The sequence below is a fragment of the Haliotis rubra genome, unplaced genomic scaffold (assembly GCF_003918875.1).
Source record: "Haliotis rubra isolate DU_JTF1 unplaced genomic scaffold, ASM391887v1 Scf677, whole genome shotgun sequence".
Taxonomy (NCBI): Eukaryota; Metazoa; Mollusca; class Gastropoda; order Lepetellida; family Haliotidae; genus Haliotis; species Haliotis rubra.
In genome coordinates this window covers 391,395-406,825 of record NW_025767387.1, presented here as the reverse complement: position 1 = coordinate 406,825, position 15,431 = coordinate 391,395, and the positions used below count along the sequence as shown (strand labels likewise).

Below are 15,431 nucleotides of genomic sequence, written 5' to 3'. Positions count from 1 at the left end.
ATTGAATCAGACACTAACCACATATCACTGCACCTTGAATTGATCTTCATATTACAATATCGACTTCTGTTGTCTCCTCCCAAGCAGAATGTCAACCCAAAGATCCATACGTCTGCTGTTGATCACTGCATCTTAAGTTGATCTTCATATTACAATAAAACCAAAAGGTCAACCTTTCTTTCACCCTAATTTGCTGAAAACCTATTTCTTCAAGATGACTTCAGTATAGAAGTCTTTTCACACTTACTGTGTTTTTAGCAATGTATGCAGCGCCGTTGAGTATCTGTGATGGAAAGTAGGCGCTATACAAGCCAGTTATTAGTATTATTAATTATGCAAAATCTAAGACCAATTATTGGGTATTTCAACATGAATACAATCTACATATTGTATAATTCTTTAAGCTCTATTTTTTTCTGGCGCAAAGGGATCCGTGAAGACCCGGGTTAGAATTGGTCTTCGGCAACCCCTGCTTGTCGACTTACGGACCTTGTGGTCAGACTCGCTGACTTGCTTGACATGTCGTTGTAGGAAGATCTGGTCCAGACTTGATTATGTTGCTGGAATGTTGCTGAGTGTGAATGAGGGAGTGAGTTGAAGTTTGCGCCGCACTCAGCAATATTCCAGCTATATGGTGGCGGTCCGTAAATAATCAAGTCTCGTTCCAATGGAACATACCTGATTTAAAACAACTTTGTTACCTTTTGAAAGTCATGGAAGTTGACAGTCCAGTGATCAACAGCATGAGCATCGATCTGTGCAATTGGGAACCGATGACATGTGTCAACCAAGTCAGCAAGCCTGACCACCCGATCCCGTTAGTCGCCTCTTATGACAAGCATGGATTACTGCAGATTAATATTCTAACCCGGACCTTCACAGGTATGCTGAGTGTGGGGTAAAACAATAACCATCTGTGGAAATGTTATTTTCACGCAATCTGTGCAACTTCCGTTTGCATGCATTATCACATTATTACTTATCTGATCCATTGTCTGTCCATTGCACTGCACAATGCACACATTCAGCAAAAGGCCTGCCCGAGCACGCAATGGGCAGTTGCACGGACTGGTAGTAGCATATACACACGAGTGTAACATAGACGATAACATGATTGACTCAAGTTTTATTGAGATCTGGACAGTCAGGACAATCATATGGTGATTTTGCATTTGATACAAAGCACACACCATCCATCTCCAGCAATCTTTCTTTTGACGACCTGACTTTTTGATCTGGGTACATCTGTAACAGAAACACTCATTTGTGACACAGACGATAATTGTATCAAATGTATACTACATATAATGTCTTTGGACGGTATTTAGAGGTGATACACATAGAAGCGAAAATGTAGGGATGTCAGCTTCTATATTTTGAGGATGTTTAAACTAATGAAGCAGTCAGAACATAGTCCTCACAATACGGAAGTTGAGATAGAAGATCATTCTCACGTTTATGTACCATGTCTATACATGAAAGGTTGGACAACCATCCTTGGAATGCCTACATGAATGTCTTTTCTTTGTCCAGTTGCCAACTTAATTTCAGTGTGCAATAAATAAATGGATTTTGGAGGAGGAAATCCTACTTTGAACCAGTCGTGAGTGAGTGTGATTAGCAATATTCCAGCAATGTCGTGACGGCGGACAGTAGTTCCACAGTAGAGGGGGATAACACTTATATTGATTTAGAACTGACACAAGCAATCGACTTCACAAATACAAAGCTGTTTGAGTGAGTTGTCTATGAGATGCCAACCATGCTAAATGTGAAAAACGCTGACAAATCTGCACTTTCAGAGCATATAACAAACAACCCCACCCACTCCATTGACTGGCAACATATTAGTATCTTGGCTACCAACGTTCACGATTGGCGAAAACGGAAAATACTAGGAGATAAACCCCAGAGATTAATAGAGATCAGGATGTATACCTCCAAAGTGCCTGGAACATCACAAAAAAACCGCATCGCCTCTTTTGTCACATATTTATCTTTATATCACTCCGCTGTGTTCACATCTCCTTATCCTCTTTGTTTGTGTCAACTGGCTCTACCTTATCCAAATTATTGTTTATAACTGCTTTGTATCTGTCCTCATTGGCATATATTGTATATACATGTACATCTCTGCCTTCCAGTAAATATGGTATATATAACATGTTTTCTACAGCTGTCTTTAATTACCTGAAGAAGGGACAAGAAGTGGCCCAGAAACATTCTGTTATACAATAAATAAGAAGGTCATAAAATGCCTCTCAAGAATCTCATGTTCCAGTAGTGCAAATATGTCATAGAAATGACCAGATGTTTGTGCTAGGTACGTCTGAGGCAAATATATTTATCATTACCTCTGGCAGCTCACAGCAAAAATAACTTAGTTTCCGTTTTTGCGGAAACCTAACGGATACTGGGTAATGTAGGTTTCCGCTAGGTTTCAGTATCCGGAAACAGACAATGCGAGTTTCCGCATAGTTTACAAAACTGAAACTAACAAATCTAGGTTTCCGTCAAGTTTCTACAACTGAAACTATCATTATGCGTTTCCATTTAGTTTCAGTTCGCTGAAACATTCAAAGAGAAATGACTTTGTTTCCGCTATTGCGGAAACCTATTGGATACTGGGTAATGTAGGTTTCCGCTAGGTTTCTGTTGGTTTCAGCTTAGATGAAATGGCAAACTTATAATTAGCTTTGTGCTGTTCCATTGGGGGGACTATATTTACTTATTGTTACATTTGCAAGATAATTTCTGTTTACAGAATCCAGTTAGGGTCAATGCAGGAAGCAAAAGTACTGTTCGTGCCGTAGTCCCTAGTATGTTGATCAACCTTCAGGTGTTGGCAATCTATAGCTCATTTTTATACTGTACCGGTAAAGTGTTTATGGTTACATGCCAGTTTTTAGTGTACATTTGTGATAGACTAGTTATTTTACTGTCCTTCGAAGACAGGTAAGTATATAAGTTTGTTTTTTATTTCATGTACACATTTACAAATTTAGAGTTACGACTTTCATAGTCACGATATGGCTACCGATGTGACTATGCAACTCACTCACTACCATTCTGCATAACTTGTGAATGTACAATTTATTACATTGTACCCGAAAAACAACAAACACAGTGACACATGCACTGTTATGATTCATCTGTTTCATTATTGTGAATAGCTCACATTTCAACAGTACTCAACTGTGTGTGTGTGTGTGTGTGTGTCCACATCAAGAGGGAATCTTCAGCATTGGAGAACACAAATTCTGTATGAATATGCAAATACAAATATGTCAAACCCTACAACATTTTATGCATATGATGAAATGAGGTCTACTAGTGCAGGCATAACATATTTGCTGTGGTATTTATGAAACAGATTTCAAATTCAAATGTTTATTGTATGAAAGGTCATGGGCCCATATACATATACATGAAGTGTACATTTGAAGCTGTCTCAGTGTATCTTAACATATACACACTAACAATCTCACATAGTAAAGACTTGGCAACTTGCTTACAACCATGAAGCTTCTGTTGCACTCACACTGAGCAGCCAACAATCCTCTGATGTGGTACATATGACGCAGAGCCTTGAGTTGAGCCTGAGTTTTGCCACAGAAAGGGGAAATATAACCAAGTTGATTACAACAAGGCTTGAACCAGTCCACAACCGCAAACAGATGGTGTATGCTCTACTTAAGATTTGTGGGTGAATATGAAGAGTCCTGGTTGATGTCTGGCACAACATCGTTGACATCCTTATCATCCCACACAGACTCTTCATCATCCTGCAAATACAATACATACAATGCTTAGTAAAACTGCAAAAACAGCCAAAGTAACACATTTATACATATTCATAAACATGCACAGTGGTACATCTGATCACAATGAAATTATATAATTAGAACGACTAATTTGTATATGTAACCAAAATATTTTTTTCACAATCACAAAGGAAAGATATGTAGTATACATGTATATTGTATCTTCCATTTGACAAGTCACTTATTTTATTGATTGGTACCAGAAAATAGCAGCCAACCCAGTATTCTGAAGCAAATTGTTGTAATATTTATTACTGTTACTGTACTCATATTCAAGGTAACATCTACTACCAAATCGCCAATTGAAATATAAGCATATGTAAAACGGTACATACATATTTTAAATAGATACGAATTATGTTTAAACACTGAATGTAACACATAATTATATATGTGATCTTATTCAAATTGAAATGACCAACTCAACTGAGAAAAGCATACAAAACCTAACATTTCCCATGAATGAAAATCGTGGGTATTTCTTAGTTTTATCAACTCTCTAAGGAAACATTCCCAGCAATATAGTAACATAAAATATTATTTTTATGTGACCTTTAATTTAATTTAAAAACTGTAAAATGTGTAACACAACTTATTCACTTTCAGTTACAGTTACATATCTGGTATACAATAATTACACTCTTGCTCGACAACGGTATAAGAATCCATACTGAAACGTCGCATCATATATAATAAAGAAGTTGTTATCCATAAACTCTCTTACTTTCTTATTTGTCACCAACTTCTAAATGCCAATCAAACAAATTACAATAATTAAATATATTCATTATTGATATATGATGGATAGCAATGGGATAGATCAAACTGAAGTCGTTAAATGAAACCTATGAAGTGAAGTATTTTGGACTAACCTGATGAGAAACTGCCGTCCATTCCAGACGATTCCTTGTTTCCTTGAAACAAACGACTGGCAGTGCGGACAGAAAACTGGGTCTTTTCTTTGAACTGAAAACATATCAACATATCTTAACTTATGAAAGTGTAATCCCATATATAACATATGTTAAACTTATGGTTACACTGGAATCCACGCACTGTTACATTTTGAGTGATTATATTTTTCACAAAGATAAAGAAATTTATTCTATGTATCTATATAGTGTTTACTTGTTTTTGACTAAATGCTGATGAATAAAAAATATTGTTTTAAGATTTCCTTTAATGAAATTAGGAGCATGGTATGGTGTAACTATAAATGATTACCAAGCCAAGCCTCTTGTCAATCTCCAACAAGTCAGTGGATCCACAATACGTATCTGTAAATCAAATAATTGAAACAATGATTCTTTTAGAAATGTTATACGTGACTTGTGTCAATGCATTGTAAGGCTAAGAGGTTCAATAATTGATTACCTAAATTATTACACAAAGCTATGAGTGTAAAGTATATGTTATAATTGTTTTAATGGTAATAAAATGATAAAAAAGATGTACTGGTATAATTGGATAAATACCGCCATATAGCTGGAATATTGCCGAGTGCGGCATAATACTAAACTCGCTCACGTAGATATATTGAGCTGACATCACATATAATTAGATAAGTAAAGTTATAATACAGGGAATGTACGTAGATCTACGTGTAGAACTGAAAAGAATGAACATGATATAAGCATGTCTAATACATGTGCATGTTTTGAGCTCAATAGGTAAATTACTTACCTGGTGAAGTTTTACGTCCAGCAGAACGTATATTGCCTACTCCTGACAGGGTTTTGAAAAATCACCTATTTGCCACTAACACAATCTTTCATGAGTAGGACTCATGGAGCTCGATGAGGACTTTTAAAGTAACGTGAATATGTTTTCAGATTTATTCACTTCTCTAGGCCTACATGTTGATGCTTGACACTGAGGAGGAGCAATTAGTGCCCATAATGCGATGAGAAGACCCTTAAGCCCATACAAGCCCACTGTTGGGTACTCACATTCAATCTGCTCATTTCCACCTTTCACGGTCCCTTTGATGTCGGCAATGTAAACAAATAAAACAATGGCGACCGGATCACGTCCACGCGAGACTACCTAAATCATTATAAAACACACAGCTGACATTTTATGTGTATAGTGTATGTTTATTTTTGTTGTATAACGCGGAAAGATATTGTCAAACTGTAATGTTAGATTTAGATTGAAAACAACAACAAAGTGTTTTTCCCGTGAGCCTTTGCGAGTCGCGATTTTCAAAGCCGCCTCAGTTTTCCTCAAAGCACTGAAAGAGAGAATTCGCTACCTGGAAAAGAAAGATGGAAATGGCTGCGAAAACTCGCAGTACCACGACCCTGTCAGGTAAGACCAATTTGTTTTGTTGTCAAATAACGTTTTATGAATTATTTACTTTACGTACAGATAATCCGGATTGGTAATCAAGCTAATCTATCGAATTACAGCCAGTGGCCATAGGTATTCGCCACTATGCATTATTCGACTTACATGTTAATTTGGTGCAGCTAGAAATATGTCTTGAATTTATTTGATATCCGTTTGATATTGTTCATATTTTGCACATGGGTTCTGAATCATCTCAGCTTCAAAGACATAATTTCCGTTTTATTTTCAATTCAATGCGTGTCATGGTTATGGCAATTTTTAACATGGCGGTCTATGGGGAAAGAATACGCAATGTTGTATATATGTTGCTCATGTAACTACAATGCGGAAAATTATGTATCTGTGACCAAGATTATTTCCTAACGACCTGCATAATTTGACAACCAAATATGGAAAACTGAATTAATGAAAATTACATAGCTACACTAAAATAGCATGCAAGTCTATGAGAATTTTGCCGACTGACGTATATTGAAGTCCCCTGACTGTATAAACAGTTTTGCACGAACTATTTTCAAAGGTTGGTGAAGTAAAATAAGTGTCTATCGAAAAATATACTACAATTTTGAAAAATATAGCAAATAGATTGTATATTAACTGATTTGTTTTATCCATTTAGGCTGTTGAGAGGAAACGTGTCACGACCACTCCTGGAAGAAAAGATCACCCTCTCTAACTGAAGGTATGTGTTTATGGTACTATGAAACATAGACGTAATTTCACTTTGAATATTTTATTATTATGCTTCCCTAGATACATTTTCACAAAATGAACCATACTCAAGTTACATTTGCAAATGGATTTGAATAACCGGTAACTTAATCATGATTTCAAATTGGACCAAATAAACTTCACACCTGTGTGAAATGGCAGTAAAACTGACCCCTTGATTTTACAATACCGTAATTACTCCAAGGTTATGTCACATGAGATAACTGAACTTCATTCATCAGGATGTTTATGTCAGGCCGTTCACTTACTCATTGCATAACCTTAAAGTGATAAATCTGTAGTTTGCTTGTTTGTATAAATGTCGCTGCAATTGTTTGGGGGTTTGTTAAACCTCAAATGAATGAATGGAGAAATGCAAAGAAAAGTAACGTGTTATTGTTTATTTTTCAGCTGATGATGAGTCTGCAGACTGTATAACGAATGACCAAGGATGGTCAGCTGAAACATGTGTGAAGGTAATTTTGACCTATCTGTAGTGACTTTCATTATAAGTAGTAAATTATTTCCAATTCATAGAGTAGAGACAAGGTTTATGGATGTCAACTCCTTTATTATGTGAAAACATGTTTCAGAGTGAATGCTTACCCCTTCGTCAGGTGTAAGCATTCACTCCGAAACATTGTATTTTCACATAATAAAGACCTTGACATCCGGAAACATTCGCGTCTTGTATTATTCACTTCTAAATACACCTCAAAGACGTAATGGTGTAAACATACAGTCACTACTGGGTGAATATACTTGTGCCTTCAACAATACAACTGCCTGACTGAGTTTGGTTTTACGCCGCTTTTAGCAATATTCCAGCAACATCACGGAGGTGGACACCACAACGTTGATGAAAATCTATTACTAGTACCATTATTACTATATAGAAAATGCAATTAATGTTCAGATATTATATATAACATATTACTACCTCTGGTCTGGGAAGCATGTAACTCCAGAGCAAAGTTTGTATAGATTCTGTGTCCTCTTTAGAAAATAAGATATTACATTCGGTCAATGAAGTGTGATGAATTGCATAATTTGAGTTTTGAGAAAACTAGTGCAAAGTGTGATTGTTCAATTTAGTTCTCTTTTATTCAAAGTTACTTGTGGATTACTCATTTTAAATCATCCTTGGCATTGTCAGTTTCTTGTTGATTGATGTTTGTGTAATTCATCAAAATAACCTAGTAATTCGTTATAACCTGCCATTTTCAGAAACTTGCACAACGCCCAAACAGACTTGCATCTATTGATTGGCCACATAGACGATAGAAAAAGGTAGCGACAACACTCACCATAGACATGACATCACCAGTCGTGAGTGACGAAGATGACGTCAATTAGTTGCATTCCGTCCCCTTTGTCTGTGAGTCCAGCAAGCTTATGGCATACACGACGACACTGGACTTGGAAAGAATCTACACCTCCACTGCTCTCGTCAAGGCCAACAGGAGGACGAGGATGAGGCATCCAACCAAAGTAACAGAGGGATCTCCGCCAGGGATGCCCCTTACAGGGCCCACTGACCAGCTCTTGCAATTTAATTGAATTTATTTTCAATTTCATAATGTAATTTTTATTTTATTTTTGTATTGTAAGCTGTATGTTGTTATTGTATATCATAGTGGATGTTTGGCGATAGTTGTGACATAGAGTGTGTGGCTGAATGCCAAGGCGTGCAAATAAATGTCCGATGCAACTATGTTTTATCACTGTGTTAAGTTGTATGTTATTGTTATTTTTCATCATTAGCCTGATTTTAGAAATAAATTTCGTATCTAACATGCTATTTCAAGATAATAAGTGAATGAAAGTTTAACTGATGAAAAATTACAACTTTGTTATAAATGATATATGATTTCTAAAACTGGATTGAGTTATGCCAACATGTTTTGCCCTGTTCTTTAGTGCTATATTACTAGTTATATGTATGATCTTTATTTGCCTTAAATGCTAATCCATACCATGTTGAGAAAATAAAACAATGAATCTTATTATATATTCTGTTTTTCTTTTAGTAAATGTCATGATAATAACAAATTGCTTATATTGTTTTGAACAAGAGTTTATGATATAAATAAAGAAGAATGTTTACATTTAGCTCTTTGAAACGCATATGAAAACCCGTGAACCTGAAATTGAAACCGGTAACTGAAACTATGCGGAAACCTTGTCGGATTGTTGGTAACTGAAACTATGCGGAAACTATGTCGGATTGCTGGGAACTGAAACTATGCGGAAACTATGTCGGATTGTTGGTAACTGAAACTATGCAGAAACCTGTTGGAGTCTTAATAACTGAAACCTTGCGGAAACCTGATGGATTCAAAGTTAACTGAAACTCAACGGAAACTTCTTGGAGTGTGGGTAACGGATACCTTGCGGAAACCTGTTGGAGTGTGGGTAACGGAAACCTTGCGGGGAACCCTTGGAAAGTGGGTAATTGTAAGTTTCCGTTATTGCGGAAACTCAATGTAAAAGAACGGAAACTCACTGGATTCTAGGTGGAAACTTAAGTTTCAGTCCACTTTCTACCAGGTTTCCGCATTGCGGAAACCGAGTTATTTTTGCTGTGCCTGGATGACCTGTGCATCCTCAAGTGAATAGATGTCATATCCATCACAGAAGTTTGCGATCTTCTCGCCCACTCTCTCCACGACCTCTTCATTGGGTATTGGTGAGGTAGGAATTGCCCACTCCTCCGTCGCTTGAATCAATGGGGCTGTTTGTCCCTATTAGTAAGATAATAGTATTGTTTGACTGTTCGTTTCCATGCTCAATATAATTCAAATAATAAGAGCGGACAGGGGAGAATATTGCAGTCGAAAGCTTGATGGAAGGATTGTGTCTTAGAAGCAGGTGGAATAGGTTGATGCTGTGAAAGAGACTATCTGCACAGTATCAGTTTCGAGTAGGGTACGGGTAACATATGCTTGGACTCTGAACCAATAGATGTGGATGGAAACTAACACCGGAGAAGATCTGGCAAATAGGATGAATTTGTTTGTGTATAACATTAATGTTTACAGGCAAAGCGGAGGAAGTTAAAACAGATCTGTTTACAAGAATCCAGCGAAACCCTTTCATGATGGAGTGATGAGCTCATATTTAAAGAAAAAAACGGACTGCTTTGTTCTGGATAACATGAAACTGTTGTGGTTTTGTCAAAAAAGCAGAAAGAGTCTGTTACAGAAATCAATCCTCAAAAAAATAAAAGAAAGAATCAGTTTACTCGCAGCGTCCTTTGTAGTGTTTGGTAGACATGTGTTATCTCTCGTCAGAAAATATAACGGTGAATGTATATGGGTGTTGCATGTACTTTTGATAGAAGGACCAAACATTTAGTGTGAAAACTGCATAGGCCTACCTGGTGTATGTCATCGACGATCTGCTTGATCTCTTCATAAGTCTCGTCCGATTTCTTCACAAAACATGTGCTTTTCTCAATAATCTTTATAGCCACTAGGCCCTGCAAATATATTCAATACATTCATCAGCCATTGCATTACATACCAGTGAAGAAGATAAAACATATCTGATTCATGATAATATAGGTTAAAGCAAGGGGTACTAATTTCCAATGGAACATACCTGATTTAAAACAACATTGTTACCTTTTGAAAGTCATGGAAGTTGATTGTTTGTTTGAAGCAGTCTTGAGGAGGATCAGGTATTCCTGGGTAGGTCAACATGGAGTCCTCGTCAAGGGCGATGTCTATGGGAGCAATCTCTCCACCGCCTGGCGTCACAGTTCCATGAGCGTACTATAGGTTAAGAATACACTGATGTAGTTATTAATAAGCGACATTGTATTCTCTGTACACTAAACGGCACCCACCAACATATTTGATTGGTGTGGGATGTAGAGGCGTCAACACCCTTTCTACATCCATAATATATACATAAAAGCGACAAAATCATTATCAAATCCATTAGAAATCTCTGTTTAAAGCAGATTCCCATTATTATTTTTTATATCTTCCCATTGGTTGTGAATCACTATCACATTGTGATAATACCAGGTGTTCGCGTATCCTGCACCCGTTATAACAGACATGCAGAGGCTTATTAGTTGTTTACTGAAAAAACAGGGAACATATGGTAACTCCAAAATTAGGATGTCAAACAACAACAGAGGCTTCCTAAATAACTGGAACACTGGCAGAGAACCAGTGGGACTCGAGATCACATAATATGTGTACTCCTCAGGTAAGTGTAAACTGGCACGACTATTCAGTGGATAAGAGTAGAAGTAATTCACGTGAACATTTTCCAAATTTCATTTCATCTGAATACAAATCGCTGAGCTTTGGAGAAAAGCAATTTGTTTTTATAACCATATTGAAAATTGAATACAAACTTCTGGCTAAAATGTTGGCACCTTCGTCATTGACAGAAACAACCATGTGAAAGGTTAGAGTTATCAGTCCATTGCTATCTGACGAAGGCTTACGTAAATTTTAGTCAGGTCTGTTGTGGCACTGAGGTTGGATGGCCATTGCGTTCAAAGTTTTACAAGATAATGTTCTGAAGAGTGTGCTCATTAAAATGACTCCTATTGCTGTGTACTTACCTCTGTGGCTCCAGCATATTGAGCAATAACGATGACCAGGAAGGAGATCCACATAGTTTATAGGAATCTTACAGTGAGTACAGGGTGATTGGTCACCGGCAGTTCTTACTGGAGCTGAAAGCACGAGAGACATATGTCAGCAGCATCATCTATCGTGGTCTACTTACAGAGTTAACACTACTCTAGAATGGCAATTTTCACATGTAGTTTGATTACCGGGTTAAGAATAATCTAGGATGGCTGCTCTCTATTGTCGTTTCATTACCGAGTTAAGAAAAAGCTAGGATGGCTGCACTCTCTTGTAGTTTAATTACCGAGTTAAGAATATCTGGGATGGCTGCACCCTCTTGTAGTTTAATTACCGAGCTATAAATAACATGGGATTGCTGCTCTCTTTTGAAGTTTAATTACCGAGCTATAAATAACCTGGGATGGCTCCTCTCTCTTGTAGTTTAATTACCGAGTTAAGAATATCTGGAAGACTGTTGTCTCGTGTGGTTTGGTAACATTACACACAATCCTTGCTTGCCCGCAATCTCTTGCCAATGTTTTAGCTTCTATGGTTAATTGTTATTGTATTATTCTAATTTTCCTTTGTCTAGTTTTAACAGATGTGTGTAAATCTGGTGGTTTTACTGTGTTTGCATAGCTTTATAAATTACATGCATTTGTTATGAAAACTAGTTTTAGCCACCATATCGCTGAACTATTGCGATGAGACTTAACATAATAACTCACTCTCTTGTAGTTTAATTACGGAGTTAAGAATAATGTAGCATGGCTGTTCTCTCTCGTAGTTTAATTACCGAGTGAGAAATAACCTGGGATGGCTGTTCTCTTTGTAGTTTAATTACCGAATGAGAAATAATTTGGGATGGCTGCTCTCTCTCGTAGTTTAATCTCTCTCGTAGAATAATCTGGGATGACCTTGTGTAGTTAACGGATAGACAGACGGAAGGTTTATTTAGGCCATGGGCCAAAAACAACGGTTACAAAATTCATAATTGCACAGTCGTGAGTGTTTGTGGATGTGCATTGTTTGATATACAGTAACTTAACAGGGAAATAATAGATGGTAACCCAAGAGTAAATAATATTAACATGTCCATTGTACTTTTCATTTTAAATATATGATAAACACATTTAGCAATACTAATCAGTAGATGTATACTAGTAGTTTGTAGCATGTTCACAAACTTTATCAAACTTGGTCTGGCAATGACATGCTTTTGTAGATAACGATTCCTTATGCCTAGATATTTTGGACAGATGAGCAAGATATGGTATTCATCTTCCAGATCATTCACACAAAGCGACACAGGCGATCGTGTAATGGTGTTTTAGGTGTATTCCCTCTGCCCTTTTCAATCAACAGTGTATGTGAACTCAATCTGAACCGTGTAAGAGCAATTTTATATTTCCTTATATCAATATTTACTAGATACTTTTCAAAAGTTAAACGATCTTTATTTTGTAAATACAATCTAATTTCACTCAAGTAATTTAAACCGTTCTTCCACATCATAGATACACTGTTTAAATTCTGCTATAAATCCATGATAATTACTCAATCCTTGAGAAACCCATAAATAACCAAAGCCTAATTTATAGAGTGTATCTCTTAATAATGTTACCCTTTTTTCACCATGAGGATTAAATTCAGATAATGACAAGAGCGAATTGTAAATCAGCACTATATATCTGTGTGTACTACACTCTAAAATCTTCTTCCAATGCTTTATAATCCTAATCAACCTATGGACTATCAGTGGATATGCACGTAGTTCGCCATAAACAAGTGCTGGTGGTGTTTATTTCGTAACGTCTAATATATTTTTCATCAACTTTAAATGAACTTTTTCGACAGGTTTAGCCACCATAAAGCCCGACAATTCACAACCGTATGAAAGAACTGGTACTATGACTGAAGTGCATTTTGGTACAGAACATCGAACGATATATGGGGATTATTATTGAATATACGATACAGTGATCCTAACGCCTTTAGACCTTGATCAGCTAGTGTCTTTTGTGCATGAGACAAGCTTCCTGATGATGACAGCGCAAATATTTAAATGTCCCCATTACTTCTATCTCCTCGCCATTATCAAACCATTTTTTCACACTTAGCAACTCTACCACCTTAAAGAAATACCACTACTTTAGATGATGACAGCACAAACATTTAAAGGTCCCCATTACTTCTATCTCCTCGCAATTATAAAACCATTTTTCACACTTAGCAGCTCTACCACCTTTGCAAAATACCACTACTTTAGTTGTTTCAGTATTAACAACCAATCCCAACTGATTACAGTATTCAGATAACTTATCCAGTCCACCCTGCAAACCTTTAATATTATTGCTAAATATAACCACGTCGTCTACAAATAGTAGTAACAACAAGCGAACGTGAAAAACCAAGATCCTGGACTTGTGACAAAGCTTCTACAACATCATTAAAAATAAGTGAAAATAGAGTCGGTGATACATTTTCGCCTTGGCGAACTCTCAAAAAGAAGCAAAGAATTCTGAATAAGCATCGTCTGATTGTCGCGTGAGTAATAATCTGAGATGGCAACTCTCTTTTTGTAGCTTAATTACCGAGCTGGAGATTACTTAGTTTGGCAGCTACCTCTTGTAGTTTAATTACCGAGTCAAAGAAAATCACGGAAAGCAGGTCCTCGGTAGAGTATTTATCAAGTCTTAAACCATCTAGGATGTCAGCACACTTTCACCCTCTACTTGCAAAGACAGAAATAGCATTCGATTGCAGGTGACTGTTGTAGCGTACTTACCGATTCCAAAGTACCCTGTGTTGACAGTCCTCCAATGCACTGGCTCTGACTAATCAGACGGTACCTTTTATGCATCAAACGCGTTCCAGCTGGCAAACAATAAAATTTATCGTACCATCTGATTTTAATTGTATAGAGGGATGTAAACAGCTGTTTCTTGGTGGAAACATGACACCTATCTGTTGTTGCCTTCTCCCAGTCTGTAATGTCAACGTCCTGAAGAAAGGGTTTCTGGACCCGTCAAACGTCTATAAGTAAGATTTTGTGTATTAGTATAGGAGCTAACAAGACAGCTGATAGTGTCTGCATCAGGACGATCTTGATTGCCATCACATATGTAGAGGGGAAAATAGTGTTCTGTTGATTTCACAGTCTACAAGACAATGCGTAGGTTTTAGTAAACAACACAATGGGGATGGATAGAGACTTACTTGAATGTAAGGAACTGCTAGTGAATGTTGGCATCACTTTACATATCAAATCTGGAAAATGTGAAAGGGAGTGCCGGCATATGAAGGTTTCTTGGGGGAAAAACAAATACAACAATTGTTATGTCCTCAATAATTAGTAGTGAGTGAGTGAGTGAGTTAAGATTTTAAGTCTCATAGGCAATATTTCAGCCATATCGTGTCAATAATAATTTTATTAGTAACTGCATGTAACATGGTAGCTGGGTTGGCCTTAGCAAAACTCTTGATACATGGGGAACATTTACAAATGTGATGCATGAGTGAAAAAAGTATGTCACTTGTTATTTTGAAATTCAAGATATGTTCCCGAGTACATACTTCTGGTGAACGCTTGGCTATTGCGTGTGATTGTTACTGTGTTGATTATATTCCGGACAACGGGCATTGTTACTTTACAGTGATTTCGAAACGGATGCTCATGATATCGTATGATTCGTTCATCAGATTCTGCTGTGGAAGGGATTCCATATGATCCTGAAACTAGATTCCATCTCTTTTATCCAAGTGACTATCCAAACACCTAATTCCAGTAAAGTCAGATTGTCTACTTCTGTGTTCAATTTCGTTTCTTCTGATTCTAAACTTCCTGACTGCATTTGAAACTCGGATATCTTGAACACCAATATAAACCTAATATTATCAGACATAAACATGTTGAAATTCACCAAAAGTTTTAACCGAATCGAACAAG

The 15,431-nt window shown here is 36.9% G+C and overlaps 1 protein-coding gene across 2 annotated transcripts in view; it reads right to left on the bottom strand.

The window, feature by feature from the left end:
* Positions 1-1,111: 1,111 nt before the first annotated feature.
* The window catches only part of LOC124257855, a 32,483-nt gene continuing 18,163 nt past the window's right edge, over positions 1,112-15,431 (bottom strand). Inside the window, exons 2-7 of one of the 2 annotated variants that reach the window (XM_046691998.1) lie at positions 11,473-11,586; positions 10,514-10,663; positions 10,267-10,368; positions 9,476-9,631; positions 2,355-2,364; positions 1,112-1,245 (exon numbers count right to left, since the gene is read on the bottom strand). In XM_046691998.1, coding sequence (XP_046547954.1) covers positions 1,154-1,245; positions 2,355-2,364; positions 9,476-9,631; positions 10,267-10,368; positions 10,514-10,663; positions 11,473-11,526 — 564 coding nt within the window. In that variant the 5' untranslated portion in view covers positions 11,527-11,586 and the 3' untranslated portion in view covers positions 1,112-1,153. Of the gene's footprint in view, positions 1,246-2,354; positions 2,365-9,475; positions 9,632-10,266; positions 10,369-10,513; positions 10,664-11,472; positions 11,597-15,431 lie in introns of those variants that run through there. The other variant, XM_046691999.1, reaches the window with a different exon arrangement.